The 18,059-nt window shown below is 46.8% G+C and overlaps 1 protein-coding gene across 1 annotated transcript in view; it reads right to left on the bottom strand.

Moving 5' to 3' along the window:
- The window catches only part of LOC123484136 (secreted frizzled-related protein 5-like), a 56,678-nt gene that overhangs the window by 10,394 nt on the left and 28,225 nt on the right, over positions 1-18,059 (bottom strand). The window contains exon 2 of the mRNA XM_045214157.1: positions 7,782-7,859. Within this exon, the coding sequence (XP_045070092.1) occupies positions 7,782-7,859 (78 nt within the window). The remainder of the gene's footprint in view (positions 1-7,781; positions 7,860-18,059) is intronic.

Raw genomic sequence — 18,059 nt, 5'->3', positions numbered from 1 at the left:
TGTGACCTCATGATAGATGACAAGGAGTGTGTGGGTGTGTGTGACCTCATGATAGATGACAAGGAGTGTGTGGGTGTGTGTGACCTCATGATAGATGACAAGGAGTGTGTGGGTGTGTGTGACCTCATGCTAGATGACAAGAGTGTGTGGGTGTGTGTGACCTCATGTAGATGACAAGGAGGTGTTTGTGTACCTCATGATAGATGACAAGGAGTGTGTGTGTGACCTCATGCTAGATGACAAGGAGTGTGTGTGTGTGATCTCATGCTAGATAACAAGGAGTGTGAGTGTGACCTCATGCTAGATGACAAGGAGTGTGAGTGTGACCTCATGCTAGATGACAAGGAGTGTGAGTGTGACCTCATGCTAGATGACAAGGAGTGTGAGTGTGACCTCATGCTAGATGACAAGGAGTGTGAGTGTGACCTCATGCTAGATGACAAGGAGTGTGTGTGTGACCTCATGCTAGATGACAAGGAGTGTGAGTGTGACCTCATGCTAGATGACAAGGAGTGTGTGTGTGACCTCATGCTAGATGACAAGGAGTGTGAGTGTGACCTCATGCTAGATGACAAGGAGTGTGAGTGTGACCTCATGCTAGATGACAAGGATTGTGTGTGAGTGTGACCTCATGCTAGATGACAAGGAGTGTGTGTGAGTGTGACCTCATGCTAGATGACAAGGATTGTGTGTGACCTCATGCTAGATGACAAGGAGTGTGTGTGAGTGTGACCTCATGCTAGATGACAAAGATTGTGTGTGTGTGTGACGTCATGCTAGATGACAAGGAGTGTGTGTGTGACCTCATGCTAGATGACAAGGAGTGTGAGTGTGACCTCATGCTAGATGACAAGGAGTGTGAGTGTGACCTCATGCTAGATGACAAAGATTGTGTGTGTGTGTGACCTGATGATAGATGACAAGGAGTGTGTGGGTGTGTGTGACCTGATGATAGATGACAAGGAGTGTGTGGGTGTGTGTGACCTCATGATAGATGACAAGGAGTGTGTGGGTGTGTGTGACCTCATGATAGATGACAAGGAGTGTGTGGGTGTGTGTGACCTCATGATAGATGACAAGGAGTGTGTGGGTGTGTGTGACCTCATGCTAGATGACAAGGAGTGTGTGGGTGTGTGTGACCTCATGCTAGATGACAAGGAGTGTGTGTGTGACCTCATTCTAGATGACAAGGAGTGTGTGTGTTTGTCATGTTAACTTAATGTAAGTTATGGCTTGTATCATATTAACTTAATGTAAGTTATGGCTGGTATCATGTTAACTTAATGTAAGATATGGCTGGTATCATGTTAACTTAATGTAAGTTATGGCTGGTATCATGTTAACTTAATGTAAGTTATGGCTGGTATCATGTTAACTTCTCAGTAATATCACTTATGGCTGGTATCATGTTAACGTAATGTAAGTTATGGCTGGTATCATGTTAACTTAATGTAAGATATGGCTGGTATCATGTTAACTTAATGTAAGATATGGCTGGTATCATGTTAACTTAATGTAAGTTATGGCTGGTATCATGTTAACTTCTCAGTAATATCACTTATGGCTGGTATCATGTTGACGTAATGTAAGTTATGGCTGGTATCATGTTAAGTTAATGTAAGATATGGCTGGTATCATGTTAACTTCTCAGTAATATCACTTATGGCTGGTATCATGGTAACTTAATGTAAGTTCTGGAGTGTGTGTGTGTGTGACCTCATGCTAGATGTGTGTGAGTGTGACCTCATTCTAGATGACAAGGAGTGTGTGTGTGTGTGTGACCTCATGCTAGATGACAAGGAGTGTGTGTGTGTGACCTCATGATAGATGACAAGGAGTGTGTGTGTGTGACCTCATGCTAGATGACATGGAGTGTGTGTGAGTGTGACCTCATGCTAGATGACAAGGAGTGTGTGTGAGTGTGACCTCATGCTAGATGACAAGGAGTGTGTGTGAGTGTGACCTCATGCTAGATGACAAGGAGTGTGTGTGAGTGTGGCCTCATGCTAGATGACAAGGAGTGTGTGTGAGTGTGACCTCATGCTAGATGACAAGGAGTGTGTGTGAGTGTGGCCTCATGCTAGATGACAAAGATTGTGTGTGAGTGTGACCTCATGCTAGATGACAAGGATTGTGTGTGAGTGTGACCTCATGCTAGATGACGAGGAGTGTGTGTGAGTGTGACCTCATGCTAGATGACAAGGAGTGTGTGTGACCTCATGCTAGATGAAAAGGAGTGTGTGTGTGTGTGACCTCATAATAGATGACAAAGAGTGTGTGTGTGACCTCATGCTAGATGACAAGGAGTGTGTGTGTGTGACCTCATGCTAGATGACAAGGAGGGTGAGTGTGACCTCATGCTAGATGACAAGGAGTGTGTGTGACCTCATGCTAGATGACAAGGATTGTTAGTGTGACCTCATGCTAGATGACAAGGATTGTGTGTGACATCATGCTAGATGACAAGGATTGTTTGTGACCTCATGCTAGATGACAAGGAGTTTGTGTGACCTCATGCTAGATGACAAGGAGTGTGTGACCTCATGCTAGATGACAAGGAGTGTGAGTGTGTGACCTCATGCTAGATGACAAGGAGTGTGTGTGACCTCATGCTAGATGACAAGGAGTGTGAGTGTGTGACCTCATGCTAGATGACAAGGAGTGTGTGTGTGTGTGTGTGACCTCATGCTAGATGACAAGGAGTTTGTGTGTGTGTGACCTAATGCTAGATGACAAGGATTGTGTGTGAGTGTGACCTCATGCTAGATGACAAGGAGTGTGTGTGTGTGATCTCATACTAGATAACAAGGAGTTTGTGTGTGTGTGATCTCATGCTAGATGACACGGATTGTGTGTGAGTGTGACCTCATGCTAGATGACAAGGAGTGTGTGTGTGACCTCATGCTAGATGACAAGGATTGTGTGTGAGTGTGACCTCATGCTAGATGACAAGGAGTGTGTGTGTGACCTCATGCTAGATGACAAGGATTGTGTGTGTGTGTGACCTCATGCTAGATGACAAGGAGTGTGAGTGTGACCTCATGCTAGATGACAAGGAGTGTGAGTGTGACCTCATGCTAGATGACAAGGATTGTGTGTGAGTGTGACCTCATGCTAGATGACAAGGAGTGTGTGTGAGTGTGACCTCATGCTAGATGACAAGGATTGTGTGTGACCTCATGCTAGATGACAAGGAGTGTGTGTGAGTGTGACCTCATTCTAGATGACAAAGATTGTGTGTGTGTGTGACCTCATGCTAGATGACAAGGAGTGTGTGTGTAACCTCATGCTAGATGACAAGGAGTGTGAGTGTGACCTCATGCTAGATGACAAAGATTGTGTGTGTGTGTGACCTGATGATAGATGACAAGGAGTGTGTGGGTGTGTGTGACCTCATGATAGATGACAAGGAGTGTGTGGATGTGTGTGACCTCATGATAGATGACAAGGAGTGTGTGGGTGTGTGTGACCTCATGATAGATGACAAGGAGTGTGTGGGTGTGTGTGACCTCATGATAGATGACAAGGAGTGTGTGGGTGTGTGTGACCTCATGCTAGATGACAAGGAGTGTGTGGGTGTGTGTGACCTCATGCTAGATGACAAGGATTGTGTGTGAGTGTGACCTCATGCTAGATGACAAGGAGTGTGTGTGAGTGTGACCTCATGCTAGATGACAAGGATTGTGTGTGACCTCATGCTAGATGACAAGGAGTGTGTGTGAGTGTGACCTCATGCTAGATGACAAAGATTGTGTGTGTGTGTGACCTCATGCTAGATGACAAGGAGTGTGTGTGTGACCTCATGATAGATGACAAGGAGTGTGAGTGTGACCTCATGCTAGATTACAAGGAGTGTGAGTGTGACCTCATGCTAGATGACAAGGATTGTGTGTGAGTGTGACCTCATGCTAGATGACAAGGGGGTGTGTGTGAGTGTGACCTCATGCTAGATGACAAGTATTGTGTGTGACCTCATGCTAGATGACAAGGAGTGTGTGTGAGTGTGACCTCATGCTAGATGACAAAGATTGTGTGTGTGTGTGACCTCATGCTAGATGACAAGGAGTGTGTGTGTGACCTCATGCTAGATGACAAGGAGTGTGAGTGTGACCTCATGCTAGATGACAAGGAGTGTGAGTGTGACCTCATGCTAGATGACAAAGATTGTGTGTGTGTGTGACCTGATGATAGATGACAAGGAGTGTGTGGATGTGTGTGACCTGATGATAGATGACAAGGAGTGTGTGGGTGTGTGTGACCTCATGATAGATGACAAGGAGTGTGTGGGTGTGTGTGACCTCATGATAGATGACAAGGAGTGTGTGGGTGTGTGTGACCTCATGATAGATGACAAGGAGTGTGTGGGTGTGTGTGACCTCATGCTAGATGACAAGGAGTGTGTGGGTGTGTGTGACCTCATGATAGATGACAAGGAGTGTGTGTGTGACCTCATGCTAGATGACAAGGAGTGTGTGTGTGTGATCTCATGCTAGATAACAAGGAGTTTGTGTGTGTGTGATCTCATGCTAGATGACACGGATTGTGTGTGAGTGTGACCTCATGCTAGATGACAAGGAGTGTGTGTGTGACCTCATGCTAGATGACAAGGATTGTGTGTGAGTGTGACCTCATGCTAGATGACAAGGAGTGTGTGTGTGACCTCATGCTAGATGACAAGGATTGTGTGTGAGTGTGACCTCATGCTAGATGACAAGGAGTGTGAGTGTGACCTCATGCTAGATGACAAGGAGTGTGAGTGTGACCTCATGCTAGATGACAAGGATTGTGTGTGAGTGTGACCTCATGCTAGATGACAAGGAGTGTGTGTGAGTGTGACCTCATGCTAGATGACAAGGATTGTGTGTGACCTCATGCTAGATGACAAGGAGTGTGTGTGAGTGTGACCTCATGCTAGATGACAAAGATTGTGTGTGTGTGTGACCTCATGCTAGATGACAAGGAGTGTGTGTGTGACCTCATGCTAGATGACAAGGAGTGTGAGTGTGACCTCATGCTAGATGACAAATATTGTGTGTGTGTGTGACCTGATGATAGATGACAAGGAGTGTGTGGGTGTGTGTGACCTCATGATAGATGACAAGGATTGTGTGGATGTGTGTGACCTCATGATAGATGACAAGGAGTGTGTGGGTGTGTGTGACCTCATGATAGATGACAAGGAGTGTGTGGGTGTGTGTGACCTCATGATAGATGACAAGGAGTGTGTGGGTGTGTGTGACCTCATGCTAGATGACAAGGAGTGTGTGGGTGTGTGTGACCTCATGCTAGATGACAAGGATTGTGTGTGAGTGTGACCTCATGCTAGATGACAAGGAGTGTGTTTGAGTGTGACCTCATGCTAGATGACAAGGATTGTGTGTGACCTCATGCTAGATGACAAGGAGTGTGTGTGAGTGTGACCTCATGCTAGATGACAAAGATTGTGTGTGTGTGTGACCTCATGCTAGATGACAAGGAGTGTGTGTGTGACCTCATGCTAGATGACAAGGAGTGTGAGTGTGACCTCATGCTAGATGACAAGGAGTGTGAGTGTGACCTCATGCTAGATGACAAGGATTGTGTGTGAGTGTGACCTCATGCTAGATGACAAGGAGTGTGTGTGAGTGTGACCTCATGCTAGATGACAAGGATTGTGTGTGACCTCATGCTAGATGACAAGGATTGTGTGTGAGTGTGACCTCATGCTAGATGACAAAGATTGTGTGTGTGTGTGACCTCATGCTAGATGACAAGGAGTGTGTGTGTGACCTCATGCTAGATGACAAGGAGTGTGAGTGTGACCTCATGCTAGATGACAAGGAGTGTGAGTGTGACCTCATGCTAGATGACAAAAATTGTGTGTGTGTGTGACCTGATGATAGATGACAAGGAGTGTGTGGGTGTGTGTGACCTGATGATAGATGACAAGGAGTGTGTGGGTGTGTGTGACCTCATGATAGATGACAAGGAGTGTGTGGGTGTGTGTGACCTCATGCTAGATGACAAGGAGTGTGTGGGTGTGTGTGACCTCATGCTAGATGACAAGGAGTGTGTATGTGACCTCATGCTAGATGACAAGGAGTGTGTGTGTTTGTCATGTTAACTTAATGTAAGTTATGGCTTGTATCATATTAACTTAATGTAAGTTATGGCTGGTATCATGTTAACTTAATGTAAGATATGGCTGGTATCATGTTAACTTAATGTAAGTTATGGCTGGTATCATGTTAACTTAATGTAAGTTATGGCTGGTATCATGTTAACTTCTCAGTAATATCACTTATGGCTGGTATCATGTTAACGTAATGTAAGTTATGGCTGGTATCATGTTAACTTAATGTAAGATATGGCTGGTATCATGTTAACTTAATGTAAGTTATGGCTGGTATCATGTTAACTTCTCAGTAATATCACTTATGGCTTGTATCATGTTGACGTAATGTAAGTTATGGCTGGTATCATGTTAAGTTAATGTAAGATATGGCTGGTATCATGTTAACTTCTCAGTAATATCACTTATGGCTGGTATCATGGTAACTTCTCAGTAATATCAGTTATGACTGGTATCATATTAACTGGTGACTAATCAAATATATATTGGGGAATATCTTACATTTGGGGGTAAGTTCGACTGTGTTTGAACCTCTAACACATAACAGTATTCTGTGTGATCAAATGTACCAAAAACTGAAAGACTGGTAGAATTGTGTTGCTACACTATGTTCTTCTGAAAAACGATTGTCACTAGGGATGATTATCATAATAATTTAATGGATAGTTTTACACAATCCTCCAAAGACTGCCTGCGGCTTTTCTCTACATTTACACCCACACAACATGATTTCTACACACTGCAGCCAGTCCAGAACAATATCAACTCTAAAGACTCTGGCAATGTTCCGGGGAGAGTTACACGTAGACGCTTTTCAGAGTTATAGTCTTACAGGGACCAGCTAAAAGACTTGGCGAACAGAGGACATTCAACCCAGTGTGTCCTGCTGGGACCATAATTACATCCAGGGAATGAGAGACGGAGACGTTACCTCAATGTTGTATGAACGGTATTATCAGGACATTGCCTGAACTGTAACATTCAAAACACGACATGGCACAAAATGAGTAAAGACTTACATTAAATTGTTCCAAAATGCACTTAAACTGAGCTTGAACACAACTTGCTAACTGGATTTCCTAACACAAGACATATTGTTGTCATTCTATCAGTGTGATTGTATTTATCCCATATCGTAATGGAATCATTATCATGGTTCTCCTCACCGGTTACATCTGGTGGTGATGTGGCGGTTAGCCGATGTAGTCGTTAACAATTTATGTGTATGTATGTGTGAGGGAGAGTTTGGTATCTATGTGTGTGTGTGTGTGTTTGTGTGTCTGTGCGTGCTTGCATGAGTGCGTGAATGTGTGTGCATGTGTGGTGTGTGAGAGAGAGTGTGTGTGAGTGTGTGTGTGTGTGAGTGTGTGTGTGTGTGAGAGAGAGAGTGTGTGTGTGTGACGGGGTTCTGTTGTATTGTGGCTGTGAGCCCTCAACATTGTGTTTCTCATTACTGTCATCGTCTCTGGAGTGAGATTTGTGTGTGTGTGTGTGTGTGTGTGTTTGTGTGTGTTAGTGTGTGAGAAGACAATCTACAGGATGGAGTCAAACTAGAAACATGGTCTCACCATTTAACTACACACATCACAGGGCTGCTCCCAGAAACAGGCTCTGTCACATGTTATTGTTTGAGTGTGTGTGTGTGTTTGTGTGTGTGTATAGCACTTACCAAAGTCGCTGGCACAATAATGCTCCATGATGTTGTCAGCTTTCAGTTGGTTATCACACGGAGGACAGACTTTAGATGCTGGGGAGACAGAGAGAGAGAGAGGAGAATGATTGATATTGTAGAAAAGTCAGAGGGCAGTCCCAACCGGGGCTTGAGCCTTGGACCTTCGGACCGTCAACCCAACACCTCAGCTGTTACACAAAGAGAACCCCTTGACGACGACGCTAGGTGTTGGGTGAAGGTGGCTACCATATATGTCATAATTGTAGCTAGGTTAGACTACAGGTACAGTAGAGGATAATTAGATGGTTCATATAAACAGCAGCCAGAGTAGAGTAGAGCAGAATAGAATAGAATAGAGTAGATTAGAGTAGAATAGAATAAAGTAGAATAGAGTAGAATAGAGTAGAATAGAGTAGAGTAGAGTAGAGTAGAATAGAATAGAATAGAGTAGAGTAGAGTAGAGTAGAGTAGAGTAGAGTAGTGTAGAGTAGAGTAGAGTAGAGTAGAATAGAGTAGAGTAGAGTATAATAAAATAGAATAGAGTAGAATAGAGTAGGATAGAATAGAGTAGAGTAGAGTAGAGTAGAGTAGAATAGAGTAGAGTAGAGTAGAGTAGAGTAGAGTATAATAGAGTAGAGTAGAGTAGAGTAGATTAGATTAGAGTAGAATGTAATAAAATATAATAAAGTAGAATAGAATAGAGTAGAATAGAATAGAATAGAGTAGAATAGAGTAGAATAGAGTAGAATAGAATAAAGTAGAATAGAATAAAGTAGAATAGAATAGAGTAGAATAGAATAGAATAGAGTAGAATAGAGTAGAATAGAATAGAATAGAATAGAGTAGAGTAGAGTAGAATAGAATAGAGTAGAGTAGAATAGAATAAAGTAGAATAGAGTAGAATAGAGTAGGATAGAATAGAGTAGAGTAGAGTAGAGTAGAATAGAGTAGAGTAGAGTAGAGTAGAGTAGAGTAGAGTATGGTAGAGTAGAGTAGAATATAATAAAATATAATAAAGTAGAATAGAATAGAGTAGAATAGAGTAGAATAGAATAAAGTAGAATAGAATAAAGTAGAATAGAATAGAGTAGAATAGAGTAGAATAGAGTAGAATAGAGTAGATTAGAGTAGATTATAGTAGATTAGAGTAGAATATAATCAAGTAGAATAGAATAGAATAGAGTAGAATAGAATAGAATAGAATAGAGTAGAGTAGAGTAGAGTAGAATAGAGTAGAATAGAATAGAATCGAGTAGAATAGAATAGAATAAAGTAGAATAGAATAAAGTAGAATAGAGTAGAATAGAATAGAGTAGAATAGAGTAGATTAGACTAGATTAGAGTAGATTAGAGTAGATTAGAGTAGATTAGAGTAGATTAGAGTAGAATAGAATCAAGTAGAATAGAATAGAATATAATATAATAGAGTAGAGAATAATAGAGTAGAATAGAATAGAATAGAATAGAGTAGGGTAGAATATAATAAAGTAGAGTAGAATAGAATAGAGTAGAGTAGAATATAATAGAGTAGAGTAGAGCAGAGTAGAGTAGAATAAAGTAGAGTAGAGCAGAGTAGAGTAGAGCAGAGCAGAGCAGAGCAGAGCAGAGTAGAGTAGAGTAGAGTAGAGTAGAGTAGAGTAGAGTAGAGTAGAGCAGAGTAGAGCAGGGCAGAGCAGAGAATCAGCTGGTTCATACCATGTATAGAAAAGCCTGTTTTAGGCCCTGGTCTAGTCTCAAGCGCGTGTTTAGAAGCAGACTGTCAGAAGTTATTTGCTGAAGAGGGAATATATAGCGCAGGATCCTGAATGATGTTTGCACTGCAATTACTCTGGAGAAAATGTTTTAATTTGAGAAGTTGTATATTTGGGTTTTGATGCATGGCGTGTGTGTTTGTGTATGTGTGAGTTGTGGGGGGGGGGTGGGGGGGGGGGAATTCTGTGGGTGTGTGTGTGTGTGTCTGTGCCTATGGGCAGGTCTGTGTACATGTGCATGTGTGTGTGTGAGTGTCAGTTCATTGATCCACAGAACAAAGGTTTGGGGAAGAGAGACAGATAGCAGGAGGGGAGACAGCGGGGGTCAGGATGGGGTTGTAGGGATGTCTACCACTGTAATATATAGTATGTTCTTATAGGGCAGTGTGAGTAAGCTTGGCATGGTTAGATATAGCATGGCTCTGGGAGACATGGTTAGATATAGCATGACAATGGGAGACATGGTTAGATATAGCATGACAATGGGAGACATGGTTAGATATAGCATGACAATGGGAGACATGGTTAGATATAGCATGACAATGGGAGACATGGTTAGATATAGCATGACAATGGGAGACATGGTTAGATATATCATGACAATGGGAGACATGGTTAGATATAGCATGACAATGGGAGACATGGTTAGATATAGCATGACAATGGGAGACATGGTTAGATATAGCATGACAATGGGATACATGGTTAGATATAGCATGACAATGGGAGACATGGTTAGATACAGAATGACAATGGGAGACATGGTTAGATATAGCATGACAATGGGAGACATGGTTAGATATAGCATGACAATGGGAGACATGGTTAGATATAGCATGACAATGGGAGACATGGTTAGGCATAGCATGACAATGGGAGACATGGTTAGGTATAGCATGACAATGGGAGAACATTAGCCTTCTGCTGGATGTTTGCTTACAGTTGTGGTAAACACTTTGTCATCCTCACCCCACACAACATCCCTCAGCATTTGTTAATGTTGAGTTTAGACAACAGTCTTACATTTTTAAAGAGAAACCGTACGTCTATGAGTTTGGTGTATTATATTACATTTCATTTAAGTCCCCTGTAGCTCAGTTGGTAGAGCGTGGCGTTTGCAATGCCAGGGTTGTAGGTTCGATTCCCACGGGGGGCCAGTATGAAAATGTATACACTCACTAACTGTAAGTTGCTCTGGATAAGAGCGTCTGCTAAATGACTAAAATGTAAATGCAACTCTAAGAGAGCATCACAAATCAAAATGAGAAAAATCTTCAAATTCATGATTGCTACAGGAATATCTAAGTAAAAGTAAACTACTTTGATTCACTTACAGTGGGGGGAAAAAGTATTTAGTCAGCCACCAATTGTGCAAGTTCTCCCACTTCAAAAAGATGAGAGAGGCCTGTAATTTTCATCATAGGTACACATCAACTATGACAGACAAATTGAGATTTTTTTTCTCCAGAAAATCACATTGTAGGATTTTTTATGAATTTTTTGCAAATTATGGTGGAAAATAAGTATTTGGTCACCTACAAACAAGCAAGATTTCTGGCTCTCACAGACCTGTAACTTCTTCTTTAAGAGGCCCCTCTGTCCTCCTGTCACGGTTTCGGCCGAGGCTGCCTCTCTCCCTTGTTCGGGCAGGCTTCGGCGTTCGTCGTCTCCGGAATTCTAGCTGCCACCGATAGATTTTTCATGTTTGTTTGCTTTTGTCTGTTTGTTTCCACACCTGTTTCTGTTTTACGTAATTAGTGTCCTATAAGTTTCTCGTTGTGTTTGTCTAGTGTTGTGTATGATTGTTTCCGTCAGTGTTGTGTTTTGCTCGGTTGAGCGTATTTCTCCACTGTGCTGGAGCTTAGTTGCACTTGTGTGTGCACCGTTTCATTTTTGTCGCACCTGTTAGTGCGCATCTACCTTTCGCCTTCGTGCGTGTTTTTTGCTGTCGGGCTTAGTTGTCCTGTTGCCTGTGTTGGGCCAGTATTACAGCATTTGGAACATTCAGTCTGCGTCCTGCGTTTGATTCCTACACTACACCTACAACACGCCCTGACAGAATCATACACCTGCAATGGAATCAGCAGGAGCCGAAGCAGCCCAGACGAGACTGGAAGCCCAGGTTCGGGACCAGCAAGAGCAGCTCCTGCAGATGGGGACCGCCCCTGCAGGAGGTGATTACCACACTCCGAGGCTGGGGTTCGCCTCCACCGCCGCCCGCCCTGCCAGCACCATCGGCCAGCCCGCCCAGTCCAGCGCCGGAACCTCGAGGAGTCCGACTATCTCTCCCGAGGGCCTACGACGGGACCGCGGCTGGGTGTCAGGGATTCCTGCTCCAGGTAGAGCTATACCTGGCCACAGTGCACCCGGCACCTTCAGGGCATGAGAGCGTGTCCGCCCTGATCTCCTGCCTGGCCGGAAAAGCGTTGGAGTGGGCCAACGCGGAGTGGAGGAAGATCGACGCCACGACGATTACGTACACCGAGTTCTCCCGCCGCTTCAGGGCGGTGTTTGACTCATCCCCGGAGGGGAAAGCGGCGGGGAGCGTCTGGTTTTCCTCCGGCAGGAGGAGAAGTGCCCAGGAATTCGCGCTCGAATTCCGTACTCTAGCGGCAGATGCAGGGTGGAATGATCGGGCCCTCATCGATCTATACCGATGCAGCCTACGAGAGGACGTCCGTCGGGAGCTGGCTTGTAGGGACACCAGCCTCACTTTCGACCAGCTGGTTGATATGTCCATCAGGCTGGATACCCTGCTGGCTACCCGCGGGACGTCCCTGCGGAGGGTCCGTCCATTCCACCCTCCAGCGCCTCCGAGCCTTGTCCTATGGAGCTCGGGGCGCTGGCGCTAGAGAGAGGAGGAGTCGGCAGGCTAGGGGGTCCATCCACTGCACCAACTGTGGTCGGGGAGGACACACCGCGGCTAGGTGCTGGGGATGGCCTCCTAGGGGAGATGACGACAGGTCCCGCACTGGGGATTCCCTCCAGGTGAGTAGGCGCCCCACTCACCCAGAGCTCTCTGTTGCCCATTTTTGTATGCCTGTACGTTTTCCACAGGTAGCACCTCATTCCCAGCATAAGGCGCTGGTAGATTCAGGCGCGGCTGGGAATTTTATTGATAAAAAGTTTTGTTTAGCGTTAGGGATTCCCCTCATTCCTGTTGATGTTCCTTTTCCCGTTCACGCCCTAGATAGTCGTCCGTTGGGTACGGGCTTAATCAGGGAGGTCACGGCGCCACTTAGGATGTGTGCGCAGGGGGATCATCAGGAGATGATTCAGCTGTTCCTGATTGACTCTCCTGCGTATCCGGTGGTGCTGGGCATGCCCTGGTTGAGTACCCATAACCCAGTGATTTCGTGGCAGGAGAGGGCTCTGATGGAGTGGTCTGCTCAGTGTGTGGGTAGATGTTTGGGCGTTTCCGTAGAGGGGCTACCTCGGTGGAGAGTCCAAACCAGGTACCCGCATTGCACGTTCCACCTGAGTATGGGGATTTGGCTATTGCGTTTAGTAAGGCGAGGGCGACGCAGTTGCCACCCCATAGGCAGGGGGATTGTGCGATAAACCTCCAGGCAGGAGCTGCGCTCCCACGGAGCCATGTGTATCCTCTGTCTCAGGAGGAGAAGAAGGCTATGGAGATTTACATAGACGAATCGCTGAGACAAGGATACATACGGCCGTCCACTTCCCCGCGTCCTCGAGTTTCTTTTTCGTGAAGAAAAAGGATGGTGGTTTGCGCCCATGCATCGATTACCGTGGTCTCAATCAGATTACGGTGAAATATAGTTATCCACTCCCGCTGATTGCGACCATGACTGAGTCGTTGCATGGGGCGCGTTTCTTCACGAAACTAGATCTCAGGAGCGCGTACAACTTGGTGCGCATCAGGGAGGGTGATGAATGGAAAACAGCCTTTAGTACCACCTCGGGCCATTACGAGTATCTGGTCATGCCATACGGGTTGATGAACGCTCCATCAGTTTTCCAATCATTTGTGGATGAGATCTTCAGGGACATGCAGGGGCAGGGGGTGGTGGTGTACATTGATGACATTCTCGTGTACTCACCTACCCGTGTCGAGCATGTGGCCCTGGTGCGCAGGGTGTTGCGGAGGCTGGTGGAGCACGACCTGTATGTGAAGGCAGAGAAGTGTCTGTTTTTCCAGGAGTCGGTCTCCTTTTTGGGTTATCAGTTGTCTGCGTCAGGGGTGAAGATGGAGGTAGACCGGGTGTCGGCCGTGCGTAATTGGCAAACACCAACCACTGTGAAGGAGGTGCAGCAGTTTTTGGGGTTTGCAAATTACTACAGGAGGTTTATCCGGGGGTTTTGGACAGGTGGCAGCTCCCATCACGTCTCTGTTGAAGGGGGGTCCGGTGCGTCTGCAGTGGTCGGCCGAGGCGGACAGGGCGTTTGGGAGGCTGAAGGACCTGTTTACCTCGGCCCGGTGCTGGCGCATCCGGATCCCTCTTTGCCGTTCCAAGTAGAGGTGGACGCGTCGGAGGCCGGTTTAGGAGCCGTGCTTTCACAACGATCTGGCGCGCCACCTAAACTCCGCCCCTGTGCTTTTTATTCTAAGAAGCTCAGTCCGGCGGAGCGGAACTATGACGTAGGGGACAGGGAGCTGTTAGCCGTGGTACAGGCTCTAAAGGTGTGGAGGCACTGGCTTGAGGGGGCTCAACACCCTTTTCCTCATTTTGACGGACCACCGTAACCTGGAGTACATCCGGGCGGTGAGGAGGCTGAACCCTCGCCAGGCACGATGGAGTATGTTCTTGACCAGGTTTACTTTTAAGATCACGTACATCCCTGGGTCACAGAATGGCAAGGCAGATGCGCTGTCTCGGCGGTATGACGCGGAGGAGAGGTCCGTGGAGCCCACTCCCATACTGCCTGAGTCGTGTCTGGTGGCACCGGTAGTATGGGAGGTCGATGCTGAACTCGAGGCGAGCAGTACGCACCGACCCTAGTCCACCACAGTGCCCGGAGGGTCGGAAGTACGTTCCGCTCGAGGTTCGGGATCGATTGATCTATTGGGCTCACACGTCACCCTCCTCTGGACATCCGGTATCGGCCGGACAGTGCACTGTCTTAGTGCCAAGTACTGGTGGCCCACGTTGGCAAGGGATGTGAGGGTTTATGTTTCCTCCTGCTCGGTGTGCGCCCAGTGTAAGGCGCCTAGACATCTACCTAGGGGTAAGTTGCTACCCCTGCCCGTTCCACAACGGCCATGGTCCCACCTCTCAGTGGACTTTATAACAGACCTTCCCCTCTCCCAAGGGAATACTACCATCCTGGTCGTTGTGGACCGGTTCTCTAAGGCCTGTCGTTTGCTCCCCATGCCGGGTCTTCCTACGGCCCTGCAAACTGCCGAGGCACTGTTTACCCATGTGTTCCGGCACTCACGGGTACCCGAGGACATTGTGGCTGATCGGGGTCCCCAATTCACCTCCAGAGTCTGGAGAGCGTTTATGGAGCGGTTGGGGGTCTCGGTGAGCCTCACCTCGGGTTACCACCCGGAGAGCAATGGGCAGGTGGAACGCGTAAACCAGGATGTGGGTAGGTTTCTCAGAACATACTGCCAGGACCGGCCGGAGGAGTGGTCAAGGTACGTTCCCTGGGCCGAGATGGCCCAGAATTCCCTACGCCATTCCTCCACTAACCTAACTCCATTTCAATGTGTGTTAGGTTACCAGCCGGTTCTGGCACCCTGGCAGCAGAGCCAGATCGAGGCTCCTGCGGTGGATGAGTGGGCGCGGCGCTCGGAGGAGACTTGGAACGCTGCACACGTCCACCTGCAGCGGGCCCTCCGACGTCAGAAGGCGGCGCTGATCTCCACCGCAGTGAGGCACCGGTGTACGCACCTGGTGATCGAGTCTGGCTCTCTACCAGAAACCTGCCCCTCCGCCTGCCCTGTCAGAAACTGGGTCGGCGGTTTGTAGGGCCATTTAAAGTCCTGAGAAGGTTGAACGAGGTATGTTATAGATTACAGCTACCTGTGGAGTATAAGTGTATTAACCCCTCGTTCCATGTGTCCCTTCTCAGGCCGGTGGTAGCGGGCCCACTCCAAGAAGATGAGATCTTGGAGACTCCTCCGCCCCCGTTGGACATCGAGGGGCACCGGCGTACTCCGTGAGATCCATCTTGGATTCGAGACGTCGGATGGGGGGTCTCCAGTATCTAGTGGAGTGGGAGGGGTACGGTCCGGAGGAAGCGGTGCTGGGTGCCGAGGAGAGACGTGTTGGACCCGTCGCTCCTGACGGAGTTCCATCGGAGGCATCCGACGCGCCCTGCGCCCGCGTCCCCCTGGTCGTCCCCGAGGCCGGGAGTCGGCGCACGTCTGGAGCCGCGCGTCAAGGGGGGTACTGTCACGGTTTCGGCCGAGGCTGCCTCTCTCCCTTGTTCGGGCAGGCTTCGCGTTTGTCGTCTCCGGAATTCTAGCTGCCACCGATAGATGTTTCATGTTCGTTTGCTTTTGTCTGTTTGTTTCCACACCTGTTTCTGTTTTACGTAATTAGTGTCCTATAAGTTTCTCGTTGTGTTTGTCTAGTGTTGTGTATGATTGTTTCCGTCAGTGTTGTGTTTTGCTCGGTTGAGCGTATTTCTCCACTGTGCTGGAGCTTAGTTGCACTTGTGTGTGCACCGTTTCATTTTTGTCGCACCTGTTAGTGCGCATCTACCTTTCGCCTTCGTGCGTGTTTTTGCTGTCGGGCTTAGTTGTCCTGTTGCCTGTGTTGGGCCAGTATTACAGCATTTGGAACATTCAGTCTGCGTCCTGCGTTTGATTCCTACACTACACCTACAACACGCCCTGACACCTCCACTCGTTACCTGTATTAATGGCACCTGTTTGAACTTGTTATCAGTATAAAAGACACCTGTCCACAACCTCAAACAGTCACACTCCAAACTCCACTATGGCCAAGACCAAAGAGCTGTCAAAGGACACCAGAAACAAAATTGTAGACCTGCACCAGGCTGGGAAGACTGAATCTGCAATAGGTAAGCAGCTTGGTTTGAAGAAATCAACTGTGGGAGCAATTATTAGGAAATGGAAGACATACAAGACCACTGATAATCTCCCTCGATCTGGGGCTCCACGCAAGATCTCACCCGTGGGGTCAAAATGATCACAAGAACGGTGAGCAAAAATCCCAGAACCACACGGGGGGACCTAGTGAATGACCTGCAGAGAGCTGGGACCAAAGTAACAAAGCCTACCATCAGTAACACACTACGCCGCCAGTGACTCAAATCCTGCAGTGCCAGACATGTCCCCCTGCTTAAGCCAGTACATGTCCAGGCCCATCTGAAGTTTGCTAGAGTGCATTTGGATGATCCAGAAGAGGATTGGGAGAATGTCATATGGTCAGATGAAACCAAAATAGAACTTTTTGGTAAAAACTAAACTCGTCGTGTTTGGAGGACAAAGAATGCTGAGTTGCATCCAAAGAACACCATACCTACTGTGAAGCATGGGGGTGGAAACATCATGCTTTGGGGCTGTTTTTCTGCAAAGGGACCAGGACGACTGATCCGTGTAAAGGAAAGATTGAATGGGGCCATGTATCGTGAGATTTTGAGTGAAAACCTCCTTCCATCAGCAAGGGCATTGAAGATGAAACGTGGCTGGGTCTTTCAGCATGACAATGATCCCAAACACACCGCCCGGGCAACGAAGGAGTGGCTTCGTAACAAGCATTTCAAGGTCCTGGAGTGGCCTAGCCAGTCTCCAGATCTCAACCCCATAGAAAATCTTTGGAGGGAGTTGAAAGTCCGTGTTGCCCAGCGACAGCCCCAAAACATCACTGCTCTAGAGGAGATCTGCATGGAGGAATGGGCCAAAATACCAGCAACAGTGTGTGAAAACCTTGTGAAGACTTACAGAAAACGTTTGACCTGTGTCATTGCCAACAAAGGGTATATAACAAAGTATTGAGAAACTTTTGTTATTGACCAAATACTTATTTTCCACCATAATTTGCAAATAAATTCATTAAAAATCCTACAATGTGATTTTCTTGATTTTTATTCTGATTTTGTCTGTCATAGTTGACGTGTACCTATGATGAAAATTACAGGCCTCTCTCATCTTTTTAAGTGGGAGAACTTGCACAATTGGTGGCTGACTAAATACTTTTTTCCCCACTGTATATCACAAGACAGTAAAAACAGGCCATGGTATACTGTGATCCCCAATAGATACTGCCTGACTCCCAAATGGCACCCTATTCCCAACATAGTGCACTATATTTGACCAGGGCCCATTGTCAAAAGTAGTGGCATATATAGGGAATAGGGTGCCATTGGGGACGTATTCACTGACTGCAGCCAGCCCAGTCTAATTGAATTCCCCTGTTAATGGCTAAACAGGACAGAGCAGATCAGAGCGTTGGTTGTGCTGTATAGAAGGAATGCATTTCCCTGACACATACCCTGGCACTGAGACAACTGGGCAGCCAGCCAGCACACCACCACCACAGTGAAACTATTGCTTTACAGGCTGAATAAGACGCAACAGCCTTCAAGT

The sequence above is a fragment of the Coregonus clupeaformis genome, unplaced genomic scaffold, assembly GCF_020615455.1.
Source record: "Coregonus clupeaformis isolate EN_2021a unplaced genomic scaffold, ASM2061545v1 scaf0203, whole genome shotgun sequence".
Lineage (NCBI taxonomy): Eukaryota > Metazoa > Chordata > Actinopteri > Salmoniformes > Salmonidae > Coregonus > Coregonus clupeaformis.
The sequence above is the reverse complement of the archived record's forward strand: the minus strand, read 5'-3'. Positions and strand labels throughout refer to the sequence as shown.